We start from the raw sequence: 15,947 nt of genomic DNA, 5'->3' as shown, positions 1-15,947 counted from the left end.
TAGGTTTTAAGGAGTGTTTTGAAGGAGGCAAGCAAAGTCAAGAGGTACAGAGAGGAAAGCATGGGGCCTAGAGACCTGAAACATGGTCACCAATGGTGCAGAAATTATACTGGGAATGCACAAGAGGCCAGAATTAGAGGAGCAATGGTGTCTCAGGGGGCTGTGGGGTTGGAGATTATAGAAATATGGGGGGCGGATTTGAAAGCAGGGATAAGAATTTTAAAATCAAGCAGCTGCTTGACTGGTAGCCAAATGTAGCTCAGCCAGTTCCATGGCGATGGGGAAACATAACTTTTAATGAGTTAAGACAAAGGACAGAGCGTTTTGGATGACCTCAAGTTTATTGAGGGTAGAATGTAGGAGACCAGCCAGGACGAGCCAAGACAGGGTGAAGCCAAATGTTATGGAGGTGAAAATGGGTGGTCTTAAGAGATGACACGAACATGAGGTCGGAAGCTCATCTCAGGATCAAATATGACACCAAGGTTGCGAAGACTAACCTCAGACTGTTGCCAGTACTGATGACAGTAGTTAAGGAATGGAGTTTGAAGCGGGACCAAAAAATATGGCTTCAGTTTTTCTGCTCATCCAGTACAAGGTGTCAGAAAAGTAGTCCAATAATTTAGCAACAGTGGAGTCGTCAGAAGGTTGGTGGTGAGGTAAAGCCGCCATGTCTTTGTATGATATCACCAAGGGGCAGTATGTAGATGAGAAATAGGAGGCAGCCAAACATTGGCCCTTATGGGGTGGGGATACCAGAGATAACTGTGCGGGAGCAGGAAGAGAAGCCATTGCAAGTGATTCTCTAGGTACGACTGGATAGATAAGAATGGAACCAGGTGAGGGCAGTCCCACCCAGCTGGACAACAGAGAGGTGTTGGAGGAGGGTGGTGTGGTCAACTGTGTCAAAGGCAACAGATAGGTTGAGGAGAAGGAGGGGGGCAAGTTTATCTTTTATCACAATCACATAAGATGTCATTTGTGACTTTAACAAGAGCTGTTTTGTGCTGTGATAGGAGCAGAAGCCTGATTGGAGAGATGTAAACATGGACTTCCAGGAAAGGTGGAAATGGATTTGGGGGATGACAACATGTTTAAGGAACTTGGAGCGGAAAGGGAGGTTGAAGCTGAGATGGCAGTTTGTAATGATGGCGAGGTCAAGGGTTGCCTTTTTGAGGAGGGTGATGACAGCAGATTTAAAAGGAGAGAGGAACAACACCTGAAGAGAAAAAGCCGTTTACAATATCGGCTAACATGGGGGCCAGGAGGGGAAGCTGAGTGATCAGCAATTTAATTGGGAATAAGATCGAGGGAACAGGAGGTGGGTCTCATAGACAAGGCAAGCTCAGAGAGGGCATATGAGGAGATTGGAGAGAAACTGGAGAAAGATGCGAGTTCAGGGCTGGGGCAGGGAGGGGCATTGAAAGAAGTTTGGCCAGGTGGGCTAGTGGAAGGGAGAGACATGGCACAAGTAGCTGATCGGATTGTCTCAATCTTGGCGACAAAGAAGACCATGAGTTTCTGACACTTGTTGTTGGAAGCGAGTGTGGTTTAAAACGGCAGCCTGCAATCTTGGCATTTCAGGATGATCCTGGAATAGTGAGCAGTTTTAGCAGACAAGAGCAAGACCCAATAGTGTTTTAACTAGTCCTGCCAGATCTGGCAATGGATGGTTAAACCAACTGTGCACCATATCCTTTCAAGTCCATGTCCCTTAGACGAAAATGAGTGGAGATGTGGACTCTATCAAGGTAACGACCAGGGTGATAAAGTGTAATGTTTTTACTGGGACATGAAAAATGGAGGTTAAAGGCACGTTTGAGTAAATCAGCAGCTGCAAAAACGTTGTAACGAATGGAAGGCCATGGTTAGGTAGCTGACATTTTGAAAGTGAAGTGAATTGGGGGATAGCTTTTTCCAGGAATGGGTACAGAAGGAGGTTGGGCTCGGGTGTGGAAGGTGGATCTAGATGATCAGTGATAGAAGGAAGTGACCAGAGATACAAAATTAAAAAACCCTTTTTGTGCAACTCAAAGTGAAAAATCATTAGAAATCTAATCCTCCATCTCTAGGCTCTGTATCTAAACCTGTCCTGAAAGGAGGAAAGTTTGCACCAAGGGACCAAAATTGAGACAGGAGGGAGTTTCATTATGCAGCAGAATGTACAATACCTGACCTCAAGAATACTTGATGCCCATACTGAAATATTAAAATTGTAACATTCTACATCCTTCATTACCCACATCTTTGTCTTGAACACAAAATAATAATATTGGTCATTTGAAAGTCGGTCAAGCCTTAGCCTGAGAAAGGAACCATTGAGTCAAATTATTAGATCCAGATCATGTGAACAATGTTGCTATTTTATGCAAGGGGACATAACCAACTATTATCTTCCTGGGCTAAATTTCTAGTAGCCTTGCTATCATGATTTCATCACAATGTGAAGGATAAATCCTTAGGTGCCACATGTAAAGTTTAAATGCTTGTTGTCATTACGTCTTAAGCTACAGATACTAACCGATCCTGATGTTCTGATTTAACCACCAAATTTGGCAAGAGCACTACAATCAGCACTCTCCAAACCAGGAAAAATTAGCAGATAAATACAAGCACAATAGGGCTGTGTTGCCTGGATTTGAAGGATAGGGGTTTGACAACTGAAGTATAATGGTGAATACATACAACATTGTCTCATCCTTCCAAGGTTTAAATGGTTCTATAGGAAGTGACCGCTAAGTTTACAGCCAGCCATTTGGTTAATCATGAGTGCTGTCTTTTCTGGAGCAATCCAAAACTCATTCCATTGATTTTCTCTCTCTATATAACAGTGTTATAACTGGCTACTGGGTTACAACCTGCTGGATGTTCATAACTCTGCTACAAGCAAAACATGAAGATGGTGGACATTTGTGTGACAGTCACCAGGGCCTCTGGAAGCTGATTGTTCAGAGGGGGAAATTGGAAGACATGAGAAAAAACAAAGGTCAGCTGGCTGACAAGAGGGTACCATCTCAGCCCCCATTGCTTTCATCTGCAGCAAATGTGACAAAGAGTGCCATGTCAGAATTGGGCTTCTGAGCCACAGCAGGTGATGTTTAAGAGTTGACCACCAAGATGCAAACCATCTTCTCATGAGACGGAAGGCTGCCACAACTAAAAAAAACATTGCATCTTACTCGGAGTCAAATGTTTATCGCCAAAATTAAAAAAGCAGGTCAGTACCATGTACATGGTGGCGCTGGAAGTGATCCACTGGGTATGCTAAAACATTTCGACTCTGAAATTAAATTAACATTACTGATATTCTAATATAAAATCCTAAAAATTGCATTGCCTCACTTGCGACAACCAAACTAAATTGTTCACAGAAAAACGTAGTTACTACCTTTTGATTTGCAGTCGTCTTTTGCTGAGAATTGCCTTCCCGGTGCCAGTATACTTTGATGAATCGATTATTAAGAACTGCTTCTGTACTTGAGATTGCTCTCTTTGCTTCTTCATGCACAGCAAACTGAATAAGGGCACCCTCTAGATCACCTTGGTAAGCAACCTTGAAAGTCAATCAATACATTTAAAATAAATTTCAATTTCCTCATAAATCACAACATGGTGATCAGAAGTCTGTTTCTCTAGCACTCAAAATCAGCAGATGCTTGCATAATCTAAGCACTCAAGCAGATAACTAGGCTACCTGAGGCACATCAATCGATAGGGATTTCTTTCCCTCTTCTGTCTAGAACTCCATATGTGCTCCTTCACCCTCCTAACGAGAAGTCCCTTCCCTTTCCACCCTTGTTTTCCTAGCATTGCTTCATTTTGCAGTGATGAAATCAAGAATCACAACTAGTAGGCAAGGACTGTCTATGCTTTCCCCCGCTTCAAAATCAGTCTACAAGAAAAAGGAGGGGAACAAAAGAAAGGAGAACCAAAAGGTTTTCAAAACATAATTGACATTAAACCACAGTCATCTTTGCCAATTCAAATGGATATTAAAAATCACAAGGAGTTCAGAAGTTGACTGTTTACAGTCCTTGCCAACATTCTTACCATCAACACTACCAAAGACACATTCACCCTCATTTATCTCATTCATGCTTATGGGATTCTGTTGTGTTGTGCCTACAAACCAACAATCCTTGGATTTCAAAATAATTCTTATTATTATGTGTGACATGATAGTGCAAGTCTTCTCTTAAGATGGATATAACTGTACTGCTCCCACTGACAAATTTGGACACAAACTTTATTGAATATCTGAGGCAAATGCAGTACAGCTGAGGAAATTTGAGTGCAGACTTGGAATTTGGTGAGTGGGGGAGTTTAAAGTGTTAATTTTGTTCTTAAATTTTGCTCTTAAAATCTAATCTAGTCTGTAATTAGTAGCAACTGGAAGTACTGTGTAAGCAGGCAAATTTCTTCTTTTCTTGCAGTGGAGACAGGGAAAACTCAGTTTCTGCTGTGAGAGCTGAACAGTTAATTAGCTAAATGGTTGAATCTGGTTTCTGTAGCCCCAGTTCAGTTGGCTATAAATATAAGCCTCTTTAGTACAGCTGAAGAAACGGAGTACAGGCTTGGAGTTTGGTAAGTGGGGGAATTCAGTGAAGGAGGGAGGAAGCATTTGTTTCCTTTTTCTATCTTTCTCATCCTGTAGGAATTGGTTCTTATTCTACTACAGGGAAAGGAACTGGCTGTTTGGTGAGTGGTTAAAGTCTATTCTGTTCCTAAGGCTTAAAATATTACACACACAGGTGGGAAAGTTAATAAAATATATTTTAAAAAGTAACAAAAGTGAACAATATAATTAAGTAATTATTTGAAACACATTAAGGATAGCAGGACAGGTGACTTGTCATGGTTACAGCATATGGGAGCTCCTGGATAACATCTTGATCCAGGACAAACATGTCTGCAGTTTAAGTTTTTGCAGCTCGAGGAACTTTGGCTCAGAGTCATTGAGCTGAAGGCTGAGCTGCAGGCTCTGCAATACATCAGGGAGGGGGAAAGTTACCTGGATGTTTTGTACCAGGAGGCAGTCACAGCACTTAGGATCGGGTCTTCTGAATTGGTCAGTGGTCAGGGACAGGAGGGTGTGACCGCGTGTGAGGCAGGTATGGGGACCCAGAGGGCAGGAATGAGTCTATGCAATTGTCCGATAGTTTGAGGTTCTCTCAGCTTGTTTGGATGAGAGTTGGGTCTGCAGAGTGGATGAGAAAACTGACCATGGCACCATGATACAGGAAGCCATTCAGGTGGGAGGAGTAAAAAGGAATGTAGTGGTAGTAGGGGACAGTATAGCGAAAGGGATTGACACTGTTCTCTGCAGCAAAGAACGAGAGTCCAGACGGTTGTGTTGCCTGCCCAGTGCCAGGGCTCGGGACATTTGCTCAGGGCTTGAGGTGAACTTGCAGTGGGAGGAGGAGGATCCGGTTGTCAATGGTCATGTAGTTACCAATGACATAGGCAGAACTAGGGAAGAGGTTCTGCATAGAGAGAGTATGAGGAATTAGGTACCAAATTGAAAAGCAGAACCTTAAAGGTTACAATCTCTGGATTATTACCCAAGTCGCGTGCAATTTGGCAGAGAGTACATAAAATGAGAGAGATGAACACGTGGCTCAAAGACTGGTATGGGAGAAGTGGGTTCCGGTTTGTGCGGCACTGGCACCAGCACTGGGGAAAGTGGGGGGCTGTACCGTTGGGACGGTCTACAGCTGAACCGTGCTGGGACTGGTGTTCTTGTGAACCACATTACTAGGGAAGTAGAGAGGGTTTTAAACTAAATAGTGGGGGCAATAGATCGAATATGGAAAGATGTGATATATCAAAAGAGTAGAGACAAGGTAAGAGAGGAAAATAGTAATTTGAGAAATGAGGATCAGAAATGGCAGGAAGGTGAGAACAAATCTAAGAATACACCAAGAATCAAGACAAGATGTCACAAAGGTAACAAAAAAATAAAACTAAAGGCTTTGTCTATCTGTTGAATGCTACGCGCAAAGTAAACCAATTGATAGTGCACACTGAAGTAATTAAATATGATCTGATAGTCATTACAGAGATGTGGCTGCAGGATGACAAGGACTGGGACCTGAATATTGAGAGGCATATGACTTTCAGAAATAAACTAGGTAAAGGTGGAGAGGTAATTGCATTTGTGCAATAGTTAGAGATGACCTTTGTTCAGATCAGGGTGTAGAATCGGTTTGGGTGGAAATGAGGAATAATAGGATAAAGAAGTCACTCCTGGGAATGGTGTACAGGCCACCTAACAGTAACCACAATGTAGGACAAAGCATATAAGAAGAAATGTTGGGTGCTTGTGATAAAGGGATGGCAATAATCATGGGTGATTTTAATCTACATATAAACTGGAAAAATCAGATTGGCAGTAGTAGTCTAGATGAGGAGTTTATAGAATGCTTTCGAGAGTTTCTTACAGCAGCACATTCTGGAACCAGCCAGGGAGCAGGTTATATTAGACTTGACATTGTGTAATGTGACAGGATTAATTAATGACCTCAGGGTAAAGTAACAACCAGGCAACAGCGACCACAATATGATTGAATTTTTATATCCACTATGAAATGGAGAAGAATGGGTCTAAGGCTAGTATTTTAAACTTAAATAAGGGCAATTATGTGGACATGAAAGTTGAGCTAGCTGAAGTGAATTGGGATACTCGGTGAGGGGATAGATTAATAGAGAAGCAGGGCAGACATTTAAGGGAATTTTTCAGAATACTCAGAAAAAGTGCATTCCTGCTGCGAAGAAAAAATCTAAAGGGAGGACAACCATCCGTGGTTAACTAAAGTAGTTATGGAACGCATCAAACTTAAGGAAAAAGCTTATAACTGCACAAAGATGAGTCAAATGATTGGTCAGAATATAAATAGCAGCAGGGAATGACAAAAAGGTTAATCAGGAGAAAGATAAGAATATGAGAGGAAGCTACCTAGAAATGCAAAAACAGATAACAAGAGTTTCTGCAGGTATTAAAACAGGAAAAGTAGTAGTAAAGTGAGTGTTGGTCCTCTAGAGGGTGACAATGGGGAGTTAATAGCAGATAATAAGGAAACAGTGGATGAAATGAACAAATATTTTGCTTCTGTCTTCCCTATAGAGGATATAGAAATAGCTGTAAATCAGGCGGTGGAGGGGAGAGAGGAACTTGGTGAAATTACAATCACTAGGGAAGCAGTACTGAGCAAACTGATGGAGCCGTGGGCTGACAAGTCTCCGGGTCCAGGTGGACTTCATCCTAGGGTCTTAAAAGAGGTGGCTAATGAGGTAGTAAATGCATTGGTGTTAATTTTCCAAAATTCCCTGGCTTTTGGTAAGGTTCCATCAGACTGAAAAGTAGCAAACATAACCCCTCTGTTCAAAAAGGGAGGGAGGCAGAAAACAGGAAACTATAGGCTAATTAGCTTGACATCTGTCGTGAGGAAGGTGTTGGAGTCGATCATTAGAAAGAGGTTATAGCTGGGCACTTAGAAAAGCTCAAGGTAATCAGGAAGAGTCCACATGGCTTTGTGAAAGGTAAGTCATGTTTAACCAATTAGAGTTCTTTGAAGGAGTAACTTATGCTGTGGATAAAGGGAAGCCTGTGGACATACTGTACTTGGATTTCCATAAGGCATCTGATAAGGTGCCACATCAAAAGTTTTGCAGAAAATAAAAGCTCATTGTGTAGGGCGTAACACATTAGCTTACACAGAGGATTGGTTGGCTAGCAGGAATATGCATAAATGGTTCTTTGTCTGATTAAAAACGTAGAAACATATAAAAAAGGAGTAGGCCATTCGAACCTTCGAGCCTGCTCCGCCATTCATTATGATCATGGCTGATCGTCCAACTCAATAGCCTGCTCCCGCTTTCTCCCCATATCCTTTGATCCCTTTTGTCCTAAGAGCTATATCTAACTCCTTGAAAACGTACAATGTTTTGGCCTCAACTACTTTGTGGTAACGAATTCCGCAGGCTCACCACTCTCTCGGTGAAGAAATTTCTCCTCACCTCAGTCCTATATGGCCTATCCAGTATCCTTAGACTGTGACCCCTGGTTCTGGACACTCCCACCATCGGGAACATCCTTCCTGCATCTACCCTGTCTAGTCCTGTTAGAATTTTATAGGTTTCTATGAGATCCCCCTTCATTCTTCTGAGCTCCAGCGAATATAATCCCAACTGACTCGATCTCTCCTCATAAGTCGGTCCCGCCATCCCAGGAATCAGACTGGTAAACCTTCGCTGCACTCCCTCTATAGCAAGAACATCCTTCCTCAGATAAGGAGACCAAAACTGCACACAATATTCCAGGTGTGGTCTCACCAAGGCCCTGTACAATTGCAGCAAGACATCCCTGCTCCTGTACTTGAATCCTCTCGCTATGAAGGCCAACATACCATTTGCCTTCTTTACCACCTGCTGCACCTGCATGCTTACCTTCAGCGACTGGTGTACGAGGACACCCAGGTCTCGTTACATGTTCCCCTCTCTCAATTTATAACCATTCAGATAATAATCTGCCTTCCTGTTTTTGCTACCAAAGTGGATAACCTCACATTTATCCACATTATACTGCATCTGCCATGCATTTGCCCACTCACTCAGCTTGTCCAAATCACACTGAAGCATCTTTGCATCCTCCTCACAGCTCACCCTCCCACCCAGCGTTGTGTCATCTACAAATTTGGAAATATTACATTTAGTTCCCTCATCTAAATCATTATATTGTGAATAGCTGGATTGTGATTGGCAGGATGTGGATTGTGGAGTCCTGCAGGGGTCTGTGCTGGGGGTACAACTTTTTACAATTTACATCAATGACTTAGATGAGGGAAACAAAAGGGACGATAGCTAAATTTTCAGACGACACAAAGGAGGAAAGTATGTTGTGAAGAAGACATAAGGAGTTTGCAGACGGATGTAGGCAAGTTGAGTGAGTCGGCAAAAACCTGTATAATGTGAGAAAATGCGAAGTTGTTCGCTTTGGCAGGAAGAATAAAAAAGCAGAGTATTACTTAAATGGAGAACAACTGCAGAATTCCAAGGTGTGGAAGGATCTAGGTGTTCTCGTGCATGAGTCACAAAAAGTACAGCATGTAATCAAGGCGGCTAATGGAATACTATCCTTTGTTACGAGAGGAATTGAACATAAAAGTAAGGATGTTATGCTGTATTTATACAAGGTACTGGTGAGACTACATCTCATACAGTGTGCGCAATTTTAGCCGTCTTATTTAAGGATAGGTGTAAATGTGTTGGAGGTGGTTCAGAGAACCACAAGTTTACTAGATTGATACCTGGAACGAGCAGGTTCTCTTGCAAGAAATGGTTGGACAGACTGGGCTTGGTTCCAGAAGTTTAGAAGAGTGGTGACTCAAACTATATAAGATCCTGAATGGTCTTGTCAAGGTGGACGTGGAATAGGTTCCTGTTTACTGCCTCCGTCCCTTCTTGAATAGAGGGGTATGCTCGCTACTTTCTAGTCTGATGGAACCTTTCCAGAAGCTAGGAGAATTTTTTTGAGGGTTGTACGACTTTGGAACTCTCTGCTTCAGAAGGCAGTGGAAGCGGGGCCACTGAATATTTTTAAGGAAAAAGTAAATTGATTCGCTTGCCTAACAAGAATCTAAGGTTATTGGGGGGTAGATGGGAATGTAGAACGTGAAATACAAACAGACCAGCCATAATCTTACTGAATGGCACAGCAGGCTCGAGGGGCCGAATGGCCTACTTCTGCTCCTATTTCATATGTTCGTATATCATTAGCACTGATTCTGAAATTGGTTTTAAACTACTGAAGTAAAACAAAAGTTGAAACAGTTTGCATGATGTGTCTCCGTCTGGTAATTTAACAACGGTTTTCATCAACACAAGTTAATGCCCGACTAAAATAACAGGCAAATGAATGTCAAATATATTAAGTGCTGGTTGGCGAGCAAGAACAATTTATAACCTAATTTGTTGAATGTTACATGCTGTATAATTTTTTGCCACATGGTGGAGACTGCTTTCATTGACAACAAGGTTATAGTGGCACCTGCTGGCAGCAAGGAACTAGTTTTTCAGCCAAAATAGTTCATAAAATATATATGACTAATTCTGTAAAAATGTTTACAAATTAAAGATGAAGGAAAATTATGCCAAGCTAACAAACAAAAGCTAGACTCCAGATATGTTCCAAAAGTTAGGCAGTAATGAATGAGAGAAATATTGTTATGTTAAATATTTTGGACTTCCTTAGAAGATTCTTGTAAAACTGCAAGGTTTTTCTCTCTCCCTCTGTATGACTCGTACAAATTAACTTGAATCAACTGTAATTTTCTCTCAAATGAAACAGCAGCTTTGAAAGTTTGTATTCCTGACTGAAGCTAGTTATGACCATGCAAACTGACCACAAAACATACCCTTAACCAACAGTAGCAGCTGAATTGAGAAATATTGCCATGTAAAATGCAATCTTATCACAAACAGCTTCAAGAGAAGCATGCAATTTTCAGCATCAGTGAAGGGAAAAAACACATTTACCACAAAGTAATTTTAAGATTCCTATGTATTCTAAGAGGTGGAACGAACATAACTATGAAGACAAAACCAGAAGGTCACAATTCAAGCAGGCTATGTTCTGCTTTACGCATACAACTTTAAATATTCTTCCTTGGGAATTCAGATTGCTTTTACCTCCATGCTGCCAGAATTCAATTGTGAGTCCACATTCTAGTCAAATTTGTTAGATTAACTGATATTAATATTAATGGCTAAACAATAGTATGCGTTTTAATACCTACTGTAAAATCTGGGGCAGGACCCTGTCATAAATTCAAGCATGATACAATTATGTGACGTACAACAAAGGGTACATCTCCTTAAAAAAAATTGCATCTTCATCATGATAAACTATGGATAAATAGAAGTCAAGCTTAATTCAAGATCATTCAAGAGTAAATCAACAGCTGAAGTAGGTTGTCAGGTGAGCTAGCTAGGCCAAGACATTAGATTTGTAAAAGAAACCTCACGCTGTAATGCAAAGTCATTGGATTCGCAAACTGAGAGCAGGAGTTGGAATGTCCCCAAGCACCTTGTTTATAAGCGCTTTTATACAAACCCATCTGAGTTTCTCAATACAAAGTGCATTTAAATGACAAGTCATTTAACACTGAAATCACTGGCAAAAGAAAAAACATTTCTAAAAAGTGCACAATAAGCATCAAGAATATTTGCAGAGAAACTCAGTTCACAGGCATTTGCGACAGCTGTTCTACCAGGGTTGGGTGATTCATTGTCAGCACTGAGGCGGATCATTAGCAAACTTAGTCACGGCAATGTACTCCCCATTTTTATAAAGGGAGACAGCTAATCCAAGTGATCACAGACCAGTTGGCTTAAACTCTTCCTACCATGGATGTAAAGAATCTTTATGTAAGAATAAAATTAAGATTTAAAAAAAATAGTTAGAGATAGCAACACTAAATGGGCAATAGTGATAGATGAACCTCAGCTTTCTTTGAGGAAAGATGGCAGAATTGCAGTGGATATAGTGCAAATGGACTTTAGGAATGTCTGTGACAAAGTGCCACAAGGGAGATTACCAGAGGAAAAAACAACAGGTATGGAAAGGAGGAAACTTTGGCAAGCCAAATTAAAAATTGGTTAGAAGGGAAGAAGACAGGAGACGTTATAAGGAATTTCTGCATAATAGTTGTCAGTGGATACTGGTGCTGTCATGGTTCAGTTCAGGTTTTCAGATTCAAAAGGCAGCTACAATTGAAAAGACATTTTTGTGAAGAAAGAAATACCCCAAGGTTTAAGGGTTCATTTTGGGATTGGTCATATGTTGGGCACTGTATTCAATTATATAATTTGATGCTCACAGCACCACCTACAGATGCAACAAAGAGAAAAAAACTTCCTGAAACCGACATCATTCAGGGACCTTCTCCAAAGGCTATGACAACTAATACATCAAAAGGTCTCAAAGTTAACTGCAGGAATTTGCTTAGTTGGGCAAACTAAGCAGGTCAGCAACTGAGATGCTTCATTTGGATTTAGTAACCCTGAACCCAAGAAGGGAACAATTAACCAGAGTTTCTACTCCAGGTTGCTACCAGCGGTCTCTGTTATAAAATGCAGACAGACAGACATTGGGTGAAAACAGGGCTAGACTTGGCTGTGAAGGCCTTTAGAATAGTTTTCTCCCAACCCCACAAATTCCGACCTGCAGATTCACGATTGTTCCAAATTTGCTGAAGTGTTCATTGAGCTTGCTGATGTTATTTAACTCCTGTGGAACCTTCCGAAGCTCAAGCTTGGTATTTTCAATCCCGTACTGTGGTTTCTTTTGAAATCCTTGGTTGTTTGCTTTGTTGAAATTTGACCTGTTGAAACAAGCAGATCACGTTAATCTATGTACTTATTAAAAGTTAACCGCATAAAACTATTGTCTACATGTTTTATATACATTTTTACTGAATAAAACCATCCACATGTTGATTAAGGCTCCCATGTTTTTTGGCAGTTAGGTACTTTGCTTATTTGGATATCCAGAGCCATTCGAAGCTGAGTACCTTCCTGGGGCTACTAATGTGGAATTGGTTGTCCAAATAGCCAGATCCTTGCAGCATTCCTTTTATATAGCACCAGTGGCTATTTCAATTTATAAATAATTGTTTTTGAAAAGTTGCTGAAAGAAATGGATTCCACTGCTGACACACACCAAGGAATCCATTCCAAGAAAGCCATAAATTTGAGAACTGGTCTTGGCCCAAAGTTGATTGCAAAATTCCTCCAACTTGCAAAGGTATTTTTCAGACTAATCACATGAGCCTTTTAAAAACAAGAATGACATTATTCATCATTAATTCTAGAAAACACGTTGTGCCTTGGAAAGAACTGGAAACCATAAAAATAAAAACAACCACAAGATTCAGTTCCAAATGGTTTCAGACAACTACTACCCCCAGTACAAATTCATCGTCTGGTTTTTCTAATGACCACATTTTTGAAACAAGGCACATTAGTCTGGCGGTAAATAGGCAATTGCAAGTTATGACAATTATTTCAGTGAAATCCTATGGAAGTTGAAACAAATGACATACTGGCAAGGTTCTACAAATATGCTCCTGAGTTTTCCTGTTAACCCAAAACTGAAGTCCACATTGTGTCGAAAAGAGAGAGCTCTCAGTCCAAAACAGTATTAAAACAGTATTTGCCAGAATCTCAAAATGGAAAACACAATGCCTTCAGTCTTCCTTGCTTTCTACAAATTAGAGGTTTTTGAAGCATTTAGAATCACCTAGCCACAACTTCTTGGTTTATCTCATCTTCCCCAACTCTTTACTGACATTTTTTTTCAGTTTTGGCACTATCCTATAACAATGGCACCCATCCCTTCACTTTTACTTCTGGTAGACACTGAGGTTGTTTCTGTTGGCTGTGGCATCTAGAACATGAGGATAGTGTCTCAGGACTAGGTGCTGATCATTTAGGACTGAGATGAGGAGAACTTTATTCATTCACAATTCAAAGGGTTGTGAATCTTTGGAATTCTCTGGCCCAGAAGGTTGTAGATGCTCCATTGCTGACTACATTTAGGTTGGGATAGAGAGATTTTTGGTCTCCCACGGTGTCAATGATATAGGGAACGAGCAGGAAAAGTAGAGTTGAAGCCCAATGTCAGCCATGACTATACTGAATGGCAGAACAGGCTCCTGCTTCCATCTCTTGTTCAGTACTTTTTCTTCTTCTCTCAACAATTTTCTCCCTTCTCCGGAAGGAGGTTCCTTGCTGTGGAACAGTTTAATGGAAAGCCACCACCCTCTCATTACCCATGTGGGCATCATCAATTTAGGAGCTGTAAGAAATGAGTTGCAGGAAGACAACTGAACTCTGCAGGCAGAACTAACTTTTGGTTTGGTGCTATCATTTCCACCAACAGGGGGAGGTGGTGGTGGCATAGTGGTATTGTCACTGGACTAGTAATAGTCTGGGGACCTGGGTTTGAATCCCACCAGATGGTGGAATTTAAATTTAATAAAAATCTGGAATTAAAAGTTTGATTGCCGATTGTCGTAAAAACCCATCTGGTGAAATCTGCTGTCATTATCTGGCCTATATGTGATTCCAGGCCCACAGCAATGTGACAAGGGCAATTAGGGATGGGAAATAAATGCTGGCTTAGCCAGTGACGCCCACATCTCATGAACAAATAAAAAAGATATAAGGTGCACAGTTTGAACTCTGCTCCAGACAGGATAGAGGATTGGTCAGAGAACAGAAAGCAGAGAGTATTTTCAGGTAGGTAAGATGTAATGAGTGGCATACCACAGGGACAAGGATCAGTGCTGGGGCCTCAACTATTTTCAATCTATATCAATGACTTGGACGAGCAGATCAAATGTAGCTAAATTTGCTGATGACACCAAGGTAGGTATGACAGTAAATTGTCAAGAGGAGATAGAGTCTACAAAGGGATAGAAATAAGTTAAATGAGAGGGCAAAAACTTGGCAGATGGAGTATAATGTAGGAAGATGTGAACTTGTTCACTTTGGCAAGAAGGAAAAAAATTGTATATTATTTATATGGAGGGATATTGCAGAAGTCTGTGGTACAGAGGGATCTGGGTGTCTTGGTACATGAATCAAGATAAGTTAGTTTGCAGGTACAGCAAGTGATTAGTAAGGCAAATGGAATGTTGGTGTTGCAAGGGGAATGGAATATAAAAGTAGGAAAGTTTTACTACAGTTGTACAGCATGTTAGTGAGATCACATCTACATTACTGTGTATAGTTTTGATCTCCTTAATTGAAAAAGGATATAATTACATTTGAAGCAGTTCAGAGAGGGTTCACTCAACTCATTCCTGGGATGAAAGGCTTATCTTATGAAGAAAAGTTCAACAGGCTGGGCCTATACCCACTGGAGTTAAGAGGAATCAGAGGTGATCTCATTGAAACATGTAAGATCCTGAGGGGACTTGATAGGGTGGATACTGGGAGAATGCTTCCTCTTGTGGGGGAGAGTAGAACTAGAAGACACAGGTTAAGAATAATAGATCTCCCTTTTAAGTCAAAAGATGAGGAGATTTCTCCCCCCCCCTCAAGAAGGTCGTTAGTCTGTGGAATTCTTTTCCCCAGAAAGCCTTAGGGGCTGGGACACTGAATTTATTCAAGGCCGAGTTAGGTAGATTTTTGATAGACAAGGAAATCAAGAGATTTGAAAGACAGACAGGAAGGTGAAGTTGATATCACCACCAGATCAGCTATAATCTTACCAAATGGTGGAGCTGGCTCGAAGGAACAAATGGCCTACTCCTGCTCCTAAGTCCTATGTTCCAAGTCCTGCTGAAGGGAGAATAGGGTTCCAGCTATGACTCTGTGTTCAATGGGATACTCAATTCCACTGAGTTTTGATGTGGGTGTATCCTGCCCTCCCCGATTGTAGGGGTGTGGAAGCCTGTAAAATTTTCCTGCAGTATAGCATCAACCACTCTTATCAGCTGATATAAAAAGATGGTTGCAACCATGGAAGGAGCATTCTTAGTCCATCAAACTGTTAAACAGTCCACAAATCCTCCCACTACTTCACATTATTCTCCATGGGATATGAAAAACAAGCTGCAGTGCTCAATCCACATTTGCAGAGTTCCAGCAAGGGTCAGTGGGCAGTATGCAATTGTGTGAACCTTGGCTAATATTTCCCACCGTACTTCAGGATGTCTGAACTACAGCATGCTTACTCCAATCAAATGGGACCAACTAATTCAATGGAGACCACGGATTACACCAAAGGACATTGCCAATCCTTGTGGCTCAGCTGTCATATGAAACTGATGAACCATCAGGAGAAAATGATCAAATTTTCAATCCTTTTTCACAAAGAACATCTCAGTCATGTGCCATCACCAAAATTATTTGATACAGAAACAACGTGAAGCTAAACTTCA

The 15,947-nt window shown here is 41.1% G+C and overlaps 1 protein-coding gene across 3 annotated transcripts in view; it reads right to left on the bottom strand.

Annotated features, from left to right (window-relative positions):
• rbm26 (RNA binding motif protein 26) overlaps nt 1-15,947 on the bottom strand; it is an 89,940-nt gene that overhangs the window by 31,147 nt on the left and 42,846 nt on the right. For all 3 annotated transcript variants that reach the window (XM_078545941.1, XM_078545943.1, XM_078545942.1), the window contains exons 11-12: nt 12,221-12,380; nt 3,389-3,553 (exon numbers count right to left, since the gene is read on the bottom strand). In XM_078545941.1, the coding sequence (XP_078402067.1) occupies nt 3,389-3,553; nt 12,221-12,380 (325 nt within the window). The remainder of the gene's footprint in view (nt 1-3,388; nt 3,554-12,220; nt 12,381-15,947) is intronic.

The sequence above is a fragment of the Cetorhinus maximus genome, chromosome 7 (genome assembly GCF_964194155.1).
Source record: "Cetorhinus maximus chromosome 7, sCetMax3.hap1.1, whole genome shotgun sequence".
In the NCBI taxonomy this organism is placed as follows: Eukaryota; Metazoa; Chordata; class Chondrichthyes; order Lamniformes; family Cetorhinidae; genus Cetorhinus; species Cetorhinus maximus.
This window is presented reverse-complemented; position numbering and strand designations above follow the sequence as displayed.